The sequence below is a fragment of the Mirounga angustirostris genome, unplaced genomic scaffold (assembly GCF_029215605.1).
Source record: "Mirounga angustirostris isolate CCGP_5_RB_7025 unplaced genomic scaffold, mMirAng1.0.hap1 SCAF_5, whole genome shotgun sequence".
NCBI lineage: Eukaryota > Metazoa > Chordata > Mammalia > Carnivora > Phocidae > Mirounga > Mirounga angustirostris.
Window position 1 is genome coordinate 46,660,381 of NW_026991713.1, and position 19,202 is coordinate 46,679,582.

The window sequence follows — 19,202 nt, forward strand, 5'->3', positions numbered from 1 at the left end:
AATGCCATTTGAGGAAGCATTCCTTCCAGCCACTGGACATGTGAGACCAGGAGGATTCTGAGACCAGCATAGATTTGAGGACCCCCATCTTGCCACCTAAATCACACCTATGTTACTCTTCACATCCAGGCGCCATCTTGGGAGTGGAGCAAAAGGAGCACTGAAGCATTTAGCATTTACCGGGGTTAAGAGACGAGAGATTGAAAAACCTAAAGAGATTTTAAATGATTGGATCAGACTGAGGTTCCATATTTAGACTAAAACTGGGTTTGTAATTTTCCATTATCTCGCAGGCTAAGGGATCATCCAAGAGAGAACTTGAGTTAAGAGGTACTCAAGGAAACTGCATCTGCTTTGTACATTTATGTGTATCTGCTGCATTACCAAAGAAAAACAAGCACCAAACCTTCCATTTAACAAGAATTCCGGACTTGGAGGACAAAAACGAGGTGGGAGATGGGGTCAGGATTATGTTTTTTGAGAAGATACATTATGCAATCACTAGCTTTGGTAGGTGGACAGTGTAATTTTTCATTCTGGCTTACTTCCTATATGAAGTTCTGAAATATTAGGATCTTATTCACTCTTGCTGACCATAAAAATTATATGTTAAACAAAGCCTAAGATTTAGTAACCTACAAATCACTTCTGACTTCCCGCTACTGTGAAAACCTACACCAAGCAAAAAAAAAAAAAAGGCTGTAGTTGATCATAGTTCCCTATGAAAATTGCAAGCACCAAAATCTTTGGCAGCCAGAAACTAAAAAAAATTAAATCCACATAAATCTCTTCATCAGTAAGTAAAAGCCAGAACAACACAACTAAGACCCTGGGATCAAAGAATGGCAAGATGTGAGAAGCAGGCCATCTCCTGTCAGGAGGCCAGGCACAGCTCAGAATCGATGGGCAGAGCTTCAGTTGAAAGAAGCCTGGGCCATCCCTTGGCTGTGCCAGCCCCTTGAGAAGGAAGCCACAGATGAAAATGTCAGACAAAACCTCGGACCACTATGGTTCGAATTCAGTTTAAACTTACTAAACCCCTCAAAATGCTCAAATGCTCAAAATGATCATTTTCACCATGGCTGCAAAAGCCTAACTCTGGAAGGAGTTACAGTTCCATTTCCGAATCAGGTTTGGGGGCATAATGGAATGGAACCTAGAGGATTTATTGTATAGTGTTATGACATGTGCTCTTAGGCATGTGAACATATCTTTCCAACCTCCCCAAAGTATCTGTAAGTGAACTCCTTTTCTTTTTTCCATCTCTTCTAGATGTCCATCATGTTGCAAATAAAACCGATTTTTATAATAATAATATTAACAACTGACAGTTACTGCACTTTCACTACATGCCAAGCATTCTATATACTGATTACAATCATTTTTTCCTTTTAATTCCTCTAACTCCTCATGAGATAGGAATTATTTTTTATTATCTCCATATTATCTTAAATAATATGAAGCCCAGAAAGATTAGGTAACTTGCAAAGTCACACAGTGAGGATAGAACTGAGTAAGGAGCCAGAAAAGATTCCCAAGTGAGGAAAATGATCAATAATGGTGAGATCGGCATAATTTTGTCTATGAATTCTGTGGTGTTGTCTTAGTCTGGGTTACCCAGAAAGCAGAGCCTGAGGCAAGGAGCTTGTGGTATGTTTCCTCAATTAGGGAATGCATTTCCAGGTGTGAGGGACAAGGGGAGTGAAACAGAAAAGGAGGAGCCACTATGAGACAAGATGATCAAGTTGGATTGTTCAAATCCACAGGATCGTCCTCCAAGAAGGTATATAAACTGCATCTCAAAAAGTCCACCTGGAGGGAGAAAGGGAGGAGAATTTATTTACTAGCCGTCTCCTTTTGTCAAATGTTTGCCTCATGGGGCATTCACTCCCTGTATCAGTGATTCGCTTATGAGAGTCCTAAACAGAATCCTGTGGCATTCTGTATCTTGGCTTTAACCTCTCCCGGGGGTTGGGGGTTAAGAGGCACACAGGTGCAGCCTGAGGTGAGACACTGTCAGCAGGAACCCATATAGAGCTGCTGGTACTGAAACAAGAGTGGGATGTGGCTGACAGGATCTGAAGTGTTGCCTCAGAAGTATCTGAGAACTATGTGTCTTCTTTTCCCTGCAGGATAGAAAGAAGCAACTCAGTTCTAGAGTGTTACAAGTGGTTGGATGCTTATTAATGACTAGGATGCAGAAAGCTAGCTTGGAGTCCCATGTAAACATTGAAATAAATTCTCATGCCCTACTCTACGAAGCAGTCTTGAGGCATGTTGGACAATAGCAGTTACAAAGCATAAAAGGGCCAAAAGTGGAGGAGAGGAATATGAAAATATCCACTTAGCCATTGATTCTTCCCAGAAAATTAACCGGGGGCGGGGGAGGGGGCCCAATCAGTTCTTGGAGTTTCCTGAGGAATATACCCTCTTTCCTGGAGTGGGAAGTACAACCAATTATGGTGTGATTTCATCTTGGTTGGACCATCTGGGTCAGACCATTGAACTGCATAGAGTACCATTGCATAGTTCCCTGGTCTAGAGAGTCTGATAAAATGTCTTGCTCCTATGCAATGGCTTCAGAAAACAAAATCCCCTTTGTTTTGGACTCAGCAAGATACTAACAGCCACAAGCCCACCTGGAGTCTATGGCAGTTAAAATTAATTTCATATAAAATTAAAATTCAGGGCTTTTAGTGATAAAAGTAGGTAACTCTCCATAGGCTGGGACTAATCCCCAATCGTTCTAAGGAAAGTGGACCCTGATAAGGAAGGTCTTCCGATTGCTAGAATCTAAGCCACCTGACTGAACCCGAATTGCAGGGGCAACTGGGAAAACATCTGTCATTTTTAACTAATATAGTGGGTAGTAATCTCTGCCTCACAAAATAGAAGAATTTCCCAAACATAGGGAGAGGATTCAGATTCTAGGTAGCCAGAAAGAATGTCAGATGTCCATTTTTGCTCCTTTTCCCTTTCCTGTTAACAGAGTCTTTGCCTGGTACCAATGTTCTCCTTGTACCTATGTCCTTGATATTTACTGCTAAACCTCCTTGATAGTTAGCACAGCCAAAAGAAGAGACATGGCAGAAATAATCTTGCAGGTTTATCCAGCACTCCTTATCTGGACTTCATTGGTTGGGCTGGTTCAACAGCTGCCCAAGCTTGGAATATGATGCTTTGCATTTCAAATCTGCACATGGGATCTGAAAACTGGAACCACTAGCAGAAGCAACTACATCACACATGGTTATCCAACTCCCCAGTAGAGTTAATGCTGATTTATTATGATATAGGAGACTCAAGTCACAGCCCTTGCTCTCATTAACCAACATTAGCCATGTGATCTTGAGGAAGTGACTTAATTACTTTGTATTTGGTTGCCTAATCTGGGAAGGAAGGAAGGAAGGGAGGGAGGGAGGGAGGGAGGGAGGAAAGGGAAGGAAGGGAGGGGAGGGGAGGGAGAGGAGAGGGAAGGGAAGAAAAACCTTAATGTCATCCATTAAGAATAGGGGAAAGAAAACTAACACAGGGAGTACTGGTAATGTACCAGGAGTTTTACTTCCAGCCTTTACAAAAAGCTGTAAGACATTTTGTTGATGAAGAAACTGAGACAAAGGGGCCAAGTCTTCCCCCAGTCATAGAATTAACAAATTGCTGAGCCAGGATTTGAGTCAGTTTCATCCAGCCTCAAAGCCCTTGCTCTTTCTCCATTTGTTTTGAAAACATTTTGAATTACAGAAATAATAAGAGCATCACTTAAAAAAAAAATTAAATGAAAAGACTCTTGTCTCCTTAGACCATCATCCCTCCCCAACCCCACCCTGCTCCACCCCGACAAACCTTCTCATGTAACCATATATAACCACTCTTAGCATTTGAGTGTGTATCTTTCCAGAGTTTTTCTGTGCATTTATACACTATGCATACAACCATAGAAAGCATATAATATTGTTTATATGTGTGTGTATTTTTCTACAGAAAATGATGGTATCATTCTCCAAATATCTTTTTTTTTAATTTTTTTTAAAGATTTTATTTATTTATTTGACAGAGAAAGACACAGCGAGAGAGGGAACACAAACGGGGAGTGGGAGAGGGAGAAGCAGACTCCCTGCCGAGCAGGGAGCCCGATGCGGGACTCGATCCAGGGACTCCAGGATCATGACCTGAGCCGAAGGCAGTCGCTTAACCAACTGAGCCACCCAGGCGCCCTCTCCAAATATCTTTTTCAGCTGGCTTTTTCATTTAACAATGGGTCTTGCAGCTCTAGCTATGCTAGTACATAAAGAGCTCTCATTCCTTCTAGCTGCTGCACAGTATTTTATTCCCCTGCTGATGGATATTTAGTTTGTTTGCTGTGAGCCCATGTTTCTACTCCAACATGGTTCTTTGTTCCACAGATGAGTTGTACAGCCTCTTTTACCTCAAAAATTCTGTGGTGTGAAGAAAATGAAATGAGTCTGAGGACATAATAATTTATTTCCAAACAGCTCATTTATTAGGTAGTGAAATAACACCGAATTGTGAAATACATATGTTACACCATTAAAATAAAAGAGCCAAAGAGACTAAACAAAAGTATCCAAACAAGTCCAGGCAGGCTAACTGGCTCTCTGGCAACTAACGACAAACCCAGAGTCTACTTCGTGTTCCAACTAGAGACAAACCCAGACTCTACTTCACGTTCACTTAACTATGTGACTCAAGGTTTTGCATGGATGTTCTTGATCACAGCAGTTTATTCTATAATAGTTAAGGTTTAACATGATAGCATGAAATGTACTGGATACTATGCATATTATATTATTTTTAACATAATGATAATCCTTTAGAGCATATCTTCTTATCTGCATTCCATTGGTGAACAAACTGAGGGTAGAGAGGCTGAGTAAGTTTGTCCAAGGTCACAACCTAGTGACAGGACCAAGTTTCAAACCCAAGTTTCCACTGTCTGTCATCCATTCCTCTTAGCCAGAGTTAATTCAGAAGGACCTGATCATAAAGAACAGGTTCACACCTGATGGAAAGGATGTCAACACCTGGACCTGTGCTTACCTCTTCACTTCATCTCCCACTCCCTTCTCTCTCCTGGCCCTGGCCCTAAATTAATTATAATTACCCCAGAACACAGTGCTATGGACTTCTGCCCATACTGTTTCTCTTTTTCTAGAATATTCTTCCACTCTTTGTTGGGGCAATTCCTACTCCCCCCAAAATTCCATTTTTCAGCTCAAGCATTACTTTCTTCAGGAAAACTTTACTGTAGCATTCCCACTTAACACTTGAGCAAGATTAGGTTAAGGACCTTTTCCCAGTATTTTGTGTTTACCTTTCTCAGAGCACTCGATGATGAATGATGCATTTTTGTTGCTTGCCTGTCTTTGCAGTGAGCTCCTTGAGAACAGGAACCATGGCTTATTTGTAATTGAATCTCTAGCTTTAGCATAGTGCCTCATGCACAGTAGCATTCAATAAATGTTTGATGACTAAATCTTAGAGTGACAGCGAAATAGAACCTCTAAGTGGACTCTTTAGCTCCATACATGCTGCTTGCCCCAAGATGGTTACCTTAGTGCTCCCCCCGCCCCCACCTGTTGAGCTTCCTAACTCCTCACTTCCTGAGCTGGCAGGCATTTTTTCCCCCGCATCTGATAAACACGGAGAGAGTGTGGCAGATGGAGTCTGGAAGCCTGGAGTTACAAAGCCTGGGAACCTTAGAGACAAAGTCTCTGGGACAAAACAGCCCTTCCTTATGTAGAATCCAGGTTTATTTGATCTACAAAGGATGGGGTATTCCTCTACTGCACATGAAGCTAGCAGAATAAAATGCTAAGAAACAAAAGGGAGCTGAATTTTATTGAGGAAAAAAAATACATTGTAGAAGAAAAGTAATGAAGATGTCCCAGGAAGTGTCAAGGAAAATGTATCATTCAATAGTTTTAAAGAACAAAAATTCAAAGATCCAAACCAGGAATGTGTGAAACATAAACAGATTTTGCAGATGATAAATTGCTCTTCTCTACACATTTTTCTCTTTTCAGTTACAGATCATTTGATGAAAAGAATGTGTTTATTCCAAGTTTGCCAACATAGTTTTTGTTTTGACAGTTCAAGGGATGTATCGACTTTCCTTAATGGCGTTTGAAGACTATGTAGAAATTTGGTATTCTAGGCAATGTTTAAAAAATATTCATGGAACTGAAACATACAACTTGTGTTACCTAAATATTAGGAAGGAAAAAATTTCAGAAAGCAATTGCCATATACTCCAGAAAAGGCTGATAACTGCCATCTGAGTATTTGGTTATTACTTTTTTTTTTTACCTTTTTCTATTTTACATACATATTTGTGTTCACATTTCACGATGATAACATACAACGTCTGGTAACGGTATACAGATCATTTCTTTTAAATAGAATTGTTGCTAAAACCCAATGTTTTCGTATTTGGTGTGATGGACTGTTAGCTGGAATTTATACAAACTATCAGGACTAAAAAGCTGTTCTGTTCTTAATGAGCATGGAATAATTTTTTAAATGATAACCTTTTATCTCAAGAATTCAGGTGGATTATTTTCCTTACCGATCCAACTCTATGGTTTATTAAACGATTGTTAGAAGCTCTTTTCCTTTCCTTTAGGAAGTTTCTGAGATGAATAACAAATCAGGAAGATATTGAACAGATGTTCTAATCATCTGGTGGCTGGTGGAGCAGGTTTGGTTGAGGATACTACACAGAGCAACCATGCATGATTTTGTAACATGATGCATTGATCAACCGGCAACTCGACTGTATACTCCACCACGCTGGCCCTCGGGAGGAATCCGCTGCCACGGGCTCCTCAGCCGCTGCTTCCAGGAGTTACACTCCCGCTCCTCCCACGAACTCCCATTGCTTTTCTAAAGGGGACCCGCGGCACTCGGGAAAACCCGGACAGACGGATCCCTCCGACTGCGGACCGACTTCCCTTCCCAGGCAGGAAGGGCTGAGTATTTGATTATTATTAAAAATAATAGGTAATAATACTTTTCTTCCTGAGTGCTGACTATATGCTAGCCATTGTGCTAGATTCTAGCAATGCAACAGGAAGCAAAACAGGTCTGTCTTGCCCCTGAGTGGGTAGATATTAAACAGATAATTACACAGGTATGGATATAATTATAAAGGTTGGTAAGAAGAGAGGATTTTATTTTTTTTTTTAAGATTTTATTTATTTATTTGACAGAGAGAGAGATAGCGAGAGCAGGAACACAAGCAGGGGGAGTGGGAGAGGGAGAAGCAGGCTTCCCGCTGAGCAGGGAGCCCGATGCGGGGCTCGATGCGGAGCTCGATGCGGGGCTCGATGCGGGGCTGGATCCCAGGACCCTGGGATCACGACCTGAGCCGAAGGCAGACGCTTAACGACTGAGCCACCCAGGCGCCCCAGAAGAGAGGATTTTAAAGAAAGAGTAACAGGGGAGACCTACTCTAGATTGATAATCAGGGAAAACCTCCTTAAGAAAATGATAATTAAGCTGGGACCTAATGAACGAGAAAGAGGCAGCCAGGTGAACAGTGGTGGGGAAAGAAGTATAGGCAGAGGCCACAGAGTATATAGATATCTTGACATTGGAAAGAGCTTGGCCTTTCTAAGGAACCGAAAAAACAAACTATGGGTTGTTTTCCTGCTGGTTGTCAGATTAATTGCTGCCCCTGCCCCTGCCCCTAAGCCCTGGTATGTAGTACAAGGGCCTGACCCCTGCAGCCTCTGTCAGGCTATCTTGTCAGGTGGCTCTACTGAATAGGGCCAAGAGAAGGAAGTGGTAGGAGAATGGAAGGTAGGCAAAAGGGAGAAGTTAGGATATTTCTACCTCTTTTTTTTTTCTGGTTCAAGAGAGCCTCTCCAGCAGTGGTGATGCCTTCTCCGTGGCTTTAGAGTTTTTTGGCTTTGAGTAAAACATAGTGATAACCGCTGTCCTTTATTTTGGAACTAAGGTAATTGGCTAGGGACACAATCCTTACAGTTTAGTGGCACCTCCTTGTACACAGGAGTGTAATGGTGATTACAAGTTGCTTCCTTCTAGAAGGTCATAAGTTTGTAAGAAATAGCAAGGCTAACAAGTTGCAGCACTCACAGATTAAAGCCCCATCCATTTTCCCACTAAAAGAGGGGGGGGAAAATCCTGTGACCCATTTCTGGAACAGCTCGCAAAGCCATTAAAGTTTTGGTCAGGCAGCCAAGGTTTTTAACAGTGACTCACATGATCAGAAATCCACGTGGAAGCAGCTGCCTGAATTTTCTTTCTCTCTCTCTCTCTCTTTTTTTTTTTTTGCTAACGATAGTGAGTGAATAAGTCTACCCTTAGCATAAGAAAATTGCACATGACCTAGCGTGAGTTGAGTGTTTGTAACTCAAATATTTATAAGAATAGTTATCCTCAATTGGGAACTAAGGCTGTTCTAGAATCCGTACTAGTTGATTTACAAATAATATTAAATTTTCATGATAGATCAAAATCACCCTCAAGGCTGTTAGTATTATTTTATTCTTTTGTAGAAGGGAGACTAGGGTTTGGGAATATCATGAAACTTACTTAAGGTCAAAGAGACAGTAATTTGATACAAGTTCACATCTGTTTGACTTTAAAATCCATAATATTGTGCTACACTACAGTATTTCCTTTTTGTCGGTAATCTCATAATAGCTCAGTTTCAGAGTGGAATTAAGCATTACAAAACTAGGGAATGAATTATATTCAGCTTTAAATATCAACAGTAATTGACCCAAGACCTCTAATTTGTGACTGGTGGCAATGAAGTAGAAGCAAAAGGGTGTTAGATCCTATTGATCTATGGATTTATTGGGGAAGCCAGTAGCTCTTCAAAAAATTTTGTTGTTGTTGTTTTTTAAAGATTTTCCTTTTAAGTAATCTCTCCACACATCGTGGGCTTGAATTTACAACTCTGAGATCAAGAGTCCTATGCTCTACCATCTGGGCCAGCCAGGCACTCCTGTTGTTGTTTTAAGTAAAAATTTCAGATATGTTGCACTGGACCCCAGCTAGTGTTTGATGCTCGGGATCCATCCTCTTTGAGTATGATGATCAACGCATTCCTTATCACAGAAGGCATGTAAGAGGATGTTTGGTGCTAACTACAACTAACCACATGGTTCTCTGGAGTATTGTGCAAAAATCCTTCTGGGAATGAATCAACAGAACAAAGTCCCTTGATGCCTGCCATGACTTTGGAGTATGAGGGATGCTTGGGGAAATTTATACCTGCCCTCCCTGTCCTAGCAACCCATGGGTGGTACTGACAACGCTTTAAGTGCTTTGTGTTTCCTTCTTCTACTGGAATTCCCGGTCCAGTTCTTCAAACCCTTACAAAACAGCTCATCATAATACATGATATTTTTCTTTCTTTTTGTTTTTGAAATACAAAGCTAGGAAGAAGAAAGAGGGGAGTTTGATAATGGTTGCTGATAGGGCATGCACAGGAAGAATGACTTCACACCGCACACACTGGACCTGGAATAGCATTTATTCAGAGGAATTTACAGAAGCAGGAAGAGCAGGCGTGCAGTCCCTCCTTCGCCCGCTGCTAAGACAGTGCAAAGTGATGTAGCGAGACTGCAGTCTAAACTCTGAGCTAATAAGCTGCATGCGAGGAAGATCAGCATCAGCTGTGGCATGACGCGGGCCTGATGGGCATGATGAGTCCCAGCCTTGGACTTCTCCAGTCATGCCTTCTCAGCATTCATGTTTCCAGCCATACCAGACCCTCCCTGGCGTGAACAGGAGCTCAGGCACAAGTCTCGCGGTTGCAGGTTTCCGATGTATGGAACCTTGGCCTCTGAGCCTGCTCCTCCAGCCCAGTTCTCTCTCAGGATGCTTGCCAAACAGTTCCGCCCTGCAGGAAGCCTCCCTCATTCTGGGAGGCCTTCCAGGGGCTAGTCTCAGATAAATTAACCTTTACTTCTTACTGCAGCATAAACCAGAAGTCCTCTGAGGACCAGCTGGAATTGAGAACATCTTGTCAGAATGTGTTTAGCTGGCTGGGTCTTTGTCAACACATCAATTATCTTGGCCTAGAGTACTTATATTGTCATCCTATCAATCAAAAGAAATCGATCAGATCAAGTCTTCATTTCACAGCTCAGAGTTGTTCTCGCCAACACTTCTGTCTAAATTCTTGCTAGTTTGATTATAAACAAAGATGATTCTTCCAGTAGTCTGACTGCTCAGTTCCTCTGAGTTTTTTCTCCACGGATATTGTCCTTTACCCTACCTCAGCCGCTCACTCCCACAATCACTTCGTGAATCTTATTATTACCAATAATTGCCACTTATTATCGGAATTTAATATCCCCACTTCTCATCATTCCAGTTCACTTCCTCTAAAGTTCAACTTTAACAATTCTCTGACCTCATCGGGATTTCTAGTCAGTTGATCCTGGTACATGTTCCCTGTCCTTCACCACCCTCACATCCATCCCCTCCCCTCTTAAAGTCTGTGACAACCACCATCATCATTTCTGTGCATAGACCCTCAATTCCTTTGCTTCTCTCTCGCATAAACTTGGAAAAACACAACCCTGATTAAATCTAACTCTCTACCTACTCCTCCTAGTTTGTGGTTGAAAGAAAGCACTCTACCCTGCTATTAGCTCCATTTTAAATTCGTAATTATGAACATCAAATGGGCCTAATGCTGCCTGGCGATCTCACTAGATTTGCCAGCTCCATTCACCATCCAGCTTTCCTACACAGCTCTCTCCACTTTACCCTAACAAGCTTCCTCCTCCATCCTTGCCCTCAAATGATCCCTTCTTTCCCCCTTCCTTACGAAAACTGAAGCACTCACGAGAGAATTTCTTCAGCGCCTGGCTACACAGTTACCCTGTAGCAGGACCTGCCGTGCATACGCTGCCTTCCTGCCCTTACCTGAGATGAATCCACGCACCTGTCTAAGGCCGGCCCCTCCAGTCCCTTTCCCACATATGCAGAGACATCACTCCTGTCGATTTCTTTCCTTCTCCGATAGCATTATATTTCTCCTCTTAAAAAAGAAAAACTTTCTTGGTCCCATGTCCTACAGCTACTGTCCCATTTCTCTGTTACTTTAGCAGTAAAATTTCTCAAAAGAGGTGTCTGTACCTGCTCTCTCTGATTCCTTTCTACCCTTTCTGTCTTGAATAACCCAAAGCAGTCAGGCTTTTGACCCCGTGACTTCATTGGACTGGCTCTTTTTTTTTTAAAGATTTTTTTTAAATTAATTTATTTGACAGACAGAGACATAGCGAGAGAGGGAACACAAGCAGGCGGAGGGGGAGAGGGAGAAGCAGGCTCCCTGCTGAGCAGGGAGCCTGATGCAGGGCTCGATCCCGGAACCCTGGGATCATGACCTGAGGTGAAGGCCGACGCTTAACAGACTGAGCCACCCAGGCGCCCCCATCGGACCTGCTCTTACCAACTTGACCAATGACTTTTACATGGTTTAATTCAGTGATCAGCATTTGGCAGAGTTATTCTCATTCGTCTCCCTGATGCACCTTCTTCACTTAACTTCTGGGATACTGCCTACTCTTGGTTTTCTTCACACCTCACTAGTCACTTCTTATTTTCCTTCACTGATTCCATCTTTATAGCTAGACTTTTTAACACTGGAAAATCCATAACTCAGTCTGCGGGCGTCGTCTCTTTTGTTTATCTACATATATTACCTTGGTGATCTCATATAGCTTCTCTAAGTTTTGTTAGAAGGGATCTAGGTTGACCTATATTCCAAGGTAGTTGTCCTTAAGGAGTGAATATTCTGGAGTCTTGACTGAATTCTCTAGATGTCCCCTCTGCCTCTCCACCTAGGTTAATTAGAACTTGAACATCTCCCAGCCAAGTGCGAGCTCTGATAATTGTTCAGTTTCTTCCGCAGTAGTTAGGGTTGCCAGATAAAGTATACTAGGGACATCTACAAACTTATTTGTTAATTATCTGAAATTCAAATTTAACTGGGCATTCTCTGTTTTTATTTGCTAACTCTCAGTGTTTGTCTGTCCTTGTGGAATTTCAGTCTCTTTACACATAACCTGAGAGTTCAGCTAAGAGCTCACAGGTTTCCCCATACAGATTTATGGAGCTCTAGTTCTCTAGGTTGTTTTTTTTTTTTTCCCCCAGTACTCTGTTCTACAAATTCTTCCTTAGCCCCTGCCAATTCCAATTTTTGTCTTTTCAACTCACTAAGAAGACTGTGCTCTATCTGGGCATACTCACCCTTTGCCACAGCCCAGAAGAGGGGCCCAAGCAGAAAGCCAGGGCAACTATAGATCTCACTTCATTTGTTTTGCAGGGATTACAGTTCTGGGATGCCTGTGGTCCAATGTCTGAAGACAATGGTTTATTTGGGGAGTGATAGTTCAATACCATTTACTCTATCACGGACAGAAACAGAAGTTCGTCCTGTGTCTTTTGAATTTTCTGATGGTGTTTTTCTTTTTTTGCTGCTGAGAAGTTTAATAATTTTATAAAAAGTCAAATTTGGCAAATATTTGGGATTCCTTTAATGCGATGAAAGACCTTTCCCAATAAATTACTATTACAATTTCGTCCAGTTCCTTTTAGTGATTGGTTTACTCTTTTCCATTTAAATCTTTTTGGTTTCTCTGGATTTATTTTGATGTGAGGAGTGAAGGTAGTATATAGTTTTTTTTTTTTTTTAAACATTTTATTTATCTGACAGAGAGAGAGACAGGAGAGAGGGAACACAAGTAGGGGGAGTGGGAGAGGGAGAAGCAGGCTTCCCGCTGAGCGGGGAGCCCGATGAGGGGCTCGATCCCAGGACCTTGGGATCATGACCTGAGCCGAAGTCAGCCGCTTAACCGACTGAGCCACCCAGGCACCCCGGTAGTATATAGTTTTGTTTTTTGGGTTTTAGCTAGCTAATGTAGAAGATTAAAGACATCCACAAATGTGGGGGCAGTGTTCCCAGTGAGAGGTGGATTCTCTTTCTCCTCCTCTCGAATTTGATCTGGCTTCGTGATTGGCCAGTTGGGTACAGCAGAAGTGATGCTTGGTGGTTCTGGGCTTAGCATTTGATGACAGTGATCATTTCTACCTCGGTTTCTTGAAGCTGTAAGTTGTTGTGTCGGAGGATTGACCGCCCTGCTAAAGTGGTTGTTTGGAGAGGCCCTGAGGCTACCTGAGAGAGAGCAGCCAGCCAAGAGGAGCCCAGTCTTTTAGTTATCTCTGCCTCGGTGCCAGACCCTCTAGAGAGAACCACTGAGTGACATAGTCATGGCTGTGTGCAGCGAAATCGTCACCCAGCCAGGACGCCTGGGTGGCTCAGTCAGTTAAGTGCCTGCCTTCAGCTCAGGTCATGATCCCAGGATCCTGGGATCGAGTCCCGCATCGAATCCTGCATCAGGCTCCTTGCTCAGGGGGAGCCTGCTTCTCCCTCTGCTGCTCCCCCTGCTTGTGCTCTCTCTCTCTCCCTCTGTCTCTCTGACAAATAAATAAAATCTTTAAAAAAAAAAATAGTCACCCAGCCAAATCCTACTCAAATTCCTGACCCCCAGAGTCACAAGATATGATAAAATGGTGATGTTTTAGCTATTAGTTTCAGGGTAGTTTGTTATGTATTAGTACACGACTCTGACAGCTATCCAGCTACCCCAAGATTTTTTATTAATCCATCTTTTTTTCTACTCATTTGAATTGTTACTTTTATCAAACATTCAATTTTGTTTTGTAGGCCTATTTCTTAATTTTTTATTATGTTTTGATAATCTTCTATTATTCATTTACCTGTTCCAAAATGGTTTATTACAGTATTTTATGATATATTTACTGTCTGGTACAGGTAATACTATCATGTCTCCTGTTTTTCAGAATGCCTCTGCCAATTCATCCATTTCCACATGAAGTTTCATACACTTTTGACATGTAACAAAAAGTTTACTATTAGTATTTTGATTGGGACTAAGGTTTTTTTAATCTAAATTTAGAAAAAATTCACAGAAAGTTTAGAGAAAAATTTCTATTTATTTATCTTCTTTGATGAACCTCATTCGTTTAAAATTTTTAAGTCCTTGGAAAATTCTGCATGAATAATTTACATGACTAGTTTTTCATTTTTGATACTATAAATAGAAAGTAGTGTTCTATTTTCCCAATGTATTGCTGCTTGAATGTAGGAAATAAATTGGCTTATAAATATATATATATATATATAATTTTTTTTTAAGTAGGCTCCACAACCTGTGTGGAGCTCACAACCCTGAGATCAAGACCTGAGCTGAGATCAAGAGTCAGGTGCTTAACCAACTGAGCAAACCCAGGTGCCCCTGGCTTGTATATTAATTTCTATTAATATACTATATATATGTATAACTATTCAATGACCAAGAGTTCTTACTTCTTACAATTATGCATTCGAAATTTGTAGGTTGTCTTTACATCATCCACTTACAATAATAATTTTGCCTTTCTTTCCAACATCAATTTTTAAAATTTTTATTTCTATATTGTAGGCTCCACGAGGGCAGGGACTTTGTCTCTTTTATGTACTATTATATCTCTAGTACCCACAGGCCTGACCTGTGATAGACACTCAATATACATTTGTTGATTAAATTAATCTTGGATTTAGGATTTCAAAGATCATGCAGTAATTATGAGGCAGGCTTTGGAGTCGGACTGGCTGGGTTTGAATTCTGACTGCTACTTGTTCTATATATTACCTTATCTCTGAGTTAAATTTTCTTAGCCTCAGATTCCCTTTTCATCAGTAACTTGGTGTTCAATAGCACCTATTTCATAAAGGTGTGAAGATTCAATGAGATGAGTAATCCATAAGAAGATCTTAATGGAATACTTGACACATAGTAGGTTCTTTTTTTTTTAAAGATTTTATTTATTTATTTGAGAGAGAGAGAATGAGAGACAGAGAGCATGAGAGGGGGGAGGGTCAGAGGGAGAAGCAGACTCCCCGCTGAGCAGGGAGCCCGATGCGGGACTCGATCCAGGGACTCTAGGATCACGACCTGAGCCGAAGGCAGTCGCTTAACCAACTGAGCCACCCAGGTGCCCCTACACATAGTAGGTTCTTGATGTGTTTTTATCTTTTCTATTATTTTTCTTCATCATAGACTATAATAATAGTACTAATAGTAAATTGCCCCTGCGAATAATAGGAATACTTATAGTTTCACCATTAAGCATGATAGCTGTTGGTTTGAGATAGAGATTTTTAAAATATGTTAAGAAAGATTATACATATAAAATCCTATTATTAAGGTTTTAATAGAATATGTATAAGATTTGGTCAAATTATTTATTGAGATAGTCATATCATTTCTCCTTTAACCATTTAATAGAGTAAATTATATAAATATAGTTTTTAATATTGAAAAATCATGTTCCTTAGGCATTAGGAATCCAAATGGCATTTTCAGAACTAAGGTTTTAAAAATATGCTTATCACAACACGATTTCTATATACTCTCTTTAAAAAAATCAGTAAGTTCTCACAACATGCAATCTCTAAATTGACCTAATTTGTGATGCATCTGGGAGATTTCAAAGTTCTGGAGTGGATTCACAGTTCATGTGAAGAATATGATGTTATCACAAAATTTATCTGAAAGGGGAGCTTTTTAGAAGCAGGACTTTGGACTTTCTGCATTTCCACAATCATAGAAATGGCTATAGAGTTTATTCTTTGTCATGTGAATTCTATAAATCCTCTTTTTCTGTTTGCACAAGAATAAACTGAATAATTTATTCTGAGCAAAATTATAAATATTTTGAAAATCCTTTCAAAAATGTATAGTAACACATATTTAATGTGTGATGATTGTGCATTTTAGTTTTAAATTTTTTTCCAGGTTTATTGAGATACAGTTGGCATAGAACATTGTATAAGTTTTAGGTGTACAACATAAAGATTTGTTATATGTATATATTGCAAAATGATTATCACAATAAGTTTGGTTAACATCCATCACCACACATAGTTGTAATCTTTTTCTTATGATAAAAACTTTTAAGATGTACTCTTTCAACAACTTTCAAATATACAGTACAGTGTTGTTAACTATAGTTATTATGCTGGACATTACGTCCCCAGAACTTATTTATCTTATAACTGGAAGTTTATACATTTTGACCACCTTCATATAAATTCTTCTCTTGCGTAGACCTTTCTTCCTTGACAATTTTACCTGCTGTTCGTCTTTACCCTCCAGCTCAAATTGCCAATGCCAGTCTAACCACTCATGAAATCACTAATGCTAAAAGGATTACCTTTATTGTATATAGAGGATATTAAAATTTCTTCCTGTTTATTTGGGTTCTGGCTGCTATGGCCGCTAAAAGAAGTAATGCAAAAAACCACATTTTCTCCAACTTCCAAGTCTTAGTCTGACAAAAGGATTTTTCTCCAAATTTATGAATTTATTTACATAAAAATCCTTTGAAAGCATAAAAATTAAGTCATGTTATTGCACTTTTAATAAACCACCTTTGCTAAAAAGAGTAAATTACATGAAATTGGGATTGTCTTAGGAAATTTCCAATCTTCTAACTTAAGTTTGAAATAATGCTCTTTTAATTCAGTCCTGGTTTAACTTCCATGTATACATTGGCCTTTTATATTCTTGACTACATTAAATACTTTAATTTATACCACGGATATAAATATTTCCCAGTACCCTTGGATTTAGGATTTCAAAGATCATTCTTTTTTCCCATAGCTTCATTTATGAGTTTTTTTTTTTACCTGGATGCAGTAGATGCTTAATCTCCTTTTGTGTAGATTTTGCATTTTTTAAATGTGCATTCCAGGACCTAAAACTCTTGCTTTCCCATGTTGCAGAAGCCAAAGTTCCAAACCTGGTAGGTGATAACTCTGAGGGCCAGTATATTATCTCACCAGAGCCTCACAGCCTGGGCCTATTATTGTCTCTTTCTGCTAGGAGCATTCTCTGAACAGAGCTGACAGTATTTTCTCCTCACTGGTATCCCCAGCCAATCTAAGGCTAGAAAGCAGCAATAAAAGCTGGGTGGTTTATTGGTTTGTATATTTGCTTTGGAAGTGTCCTCTGGTTCCACATTTCTGGGCCAATAATTTTCAGACATTTGTTTGTTAAGGTAGTGTAAGACTCTCGTCAAATATAATCTTACACGGTAGCCCAAGAGGTAAACTAGATGGAAAGGTTATTGCTCTGATTGATGCAGGGAAAGAGTCTGGAGCCCTGTCTGCTCAGTGTTCCTCATCCCCTGCTCCCTCACCTGGAACAGCATCTGAAGATCTCGGTGGAAGCCTTGGTGTGAAGGTCCCAAGAGGGTAGAGTCTCAAACAGTAGACCTCACATTAAACGATTCTGTTAAGCATTCTGTTGGGCTTGCCCAGTGTTGTCCTTCACTGCATTATTTTTTCCAGCTGTTTTATTTTCAGAGTAATCCCAGTGAACTCTTCCTGCTGCTTAACTTGATATTTACCTTGATATTTCTAAATGTGATGTGTTTGTTGCCATTTTGGATTTTTTGGTACTAGACGTTACCTACTAACTTCCTACCGTGGGAAATGAAGATTAAACTCTCTTCCTTTTTCTCCCCACATCTCCTCCTCCTATCTTCACAGTGCAATTTTTAATTTAACCAATATTTAGCATTTCTCTTATTATGACAATGTAAATATTATTTGCATTGAGTCAAGCAGGATGCTAGCTTGGGTACAACTTTCAATTTTTCTAAAAGTTAATAAGTGTTTCATAAATTCTCTTGCTTACTTTTTTTGGACCTTAATTGCATACTTGAATACATAATTTTTCAAGTGCTCCGAACATGCCGGGAAATATCTTCCATTCCCCTCTCATGCCCCAGTTCTCACTCACTCTGCTCCAGGCTGCACCACCTGCCCTCCAAGTCTGCCACACAGCTAACGTCATGGGTTCTCTTCTGTTTGGGATTCCTGTGTTCTGGATGCCATGTCTTCTAATTTTTTAGTTCATGTCCTCTGTTTTTTGGAGCATATGCTCTGATCAGCCTCTTGAAAAATGGTGATGGAAGGTACATACTGAATCTTTGCTGTCTGAAAATGTCTTGTTGTACCTTGACATCACATTACATATGGAATTCTAGCTTAGAAATCATTTTCAATCAGAAATTTCAGGCTATTCTTCTGCTGTCTTCTAACTTTCTCTCTTCATAAGGATGCTCATTGCTGTGTGGCCTTACTTATTCCTTGCACTGTGCATTCAGTTGGCCTTTTCAATCTGGAAACTCCAGTTCCTTTAGTACAGTATTGTATTGTATTATATGTCTGAGTGAGACATTTTTAAAGTATTAATTGAATGCTAGAGGGCAACATTAACTAAGAACAAGTTGGAAACTTATTAAGTTGTCTGTAGGTAATAACAATGATGACAATGAATGGGTAGAATCAGCAAGTTAAGATATTAATAAATTTCCTGAAGCGGTCTACACATCAAATGCCTTGGCTATTTAATTTTTATTTATTTATTTGACAGAGAGGGAGAGAAAGGGAGAGAGGGAGCACAAGCAGGGGGAGCTACAGAGGGAGAGGGAGAAGCAGGCTCCCCACTGAGCCAGGAGCGCAACATGGGACTTGATCCCAAGATGCTGGGATCATGGCCTGAACTGAAGGCAGATGATTAACCAACTGAGCCACCCAGGTGCCCTGGTTATTTAATTTTTAAAAAGAATCCATCTGTGCAGTTACATACTGTACTATTAAGGGGCTAAACAACTCTCTCCTGGCCTAATTTTCCCATTTGAAGAATATCCCCTAGAGTAATACTCCTGGCCTCTCTTCTCACTTCTTATTTATTCATTCCCTTAGGAGGAAGATGATGTGACTGAATTTTATGGGTAGGAACTAAACATGCTCAGCTCCTCACATTCTAGCATCTCTTTATTTGTGTCCAGCCTGGCCACAAAAGGCATGCTGCATTAATCTTTTCTCTGCCTCATATTTAGGGGCTTATCTCTGTGGGGGATAAATTGTCCATCTTGCTTCTGAGTAGGTGCGTACATTGTCTAATTTAGGAGAATATATTAGGAAGTCCATTGTAACCATACACCTGTGTTTTCAAATATCAGTTCAATAATAAGGTAATATTTGATCTTCATCTTATGTTTATATCTTAATTGGCTCTGAAATCAGTAAAGGAAAAGAAATGTTATTATCCCCCCAAATC

The 19,202-nt window shown here is 40.2% G+C and overlaps 1 protein-coding gene across 20 annotated transcripts in view; it reads left to right on the forward strand.

The window, feature by feature from the left end:
* LOC129045780 (uncharacterized) overlaps positions 1-19,202 on the forward strand; it is a 202,396-nt gene that overhangs the window by 135,848 nt on the left and 47,346 nt on the right. The window contains exons 7-8 of one of the 20 annotated variants that reach the window (XR_010411439.1): positions 294-449; positions 4,055-6,968. The exons of 16 other annotated variants lie outside the window; for them this stretch is intronic. Coding sequence is in view for 1 of the 4 variants with exons in the window: in XM_064590895.1 (XP_064446965.1) it covers positions 294-449; positions 6,644-6,682 (195 nt within the window). In the remaining 3 variants the exon portion in view is untranslated. Of the gene's footprint in view, positions 1-293; positions 450-4,054; positions 6,969-9,428; positions 12,593-19,202 lie in introns of those variants that run through there. 3 more of the 20 variants (XM_064590895.1, XR_010411453.1, XR_010411458.1) reach the window with 3 other exon arrangements.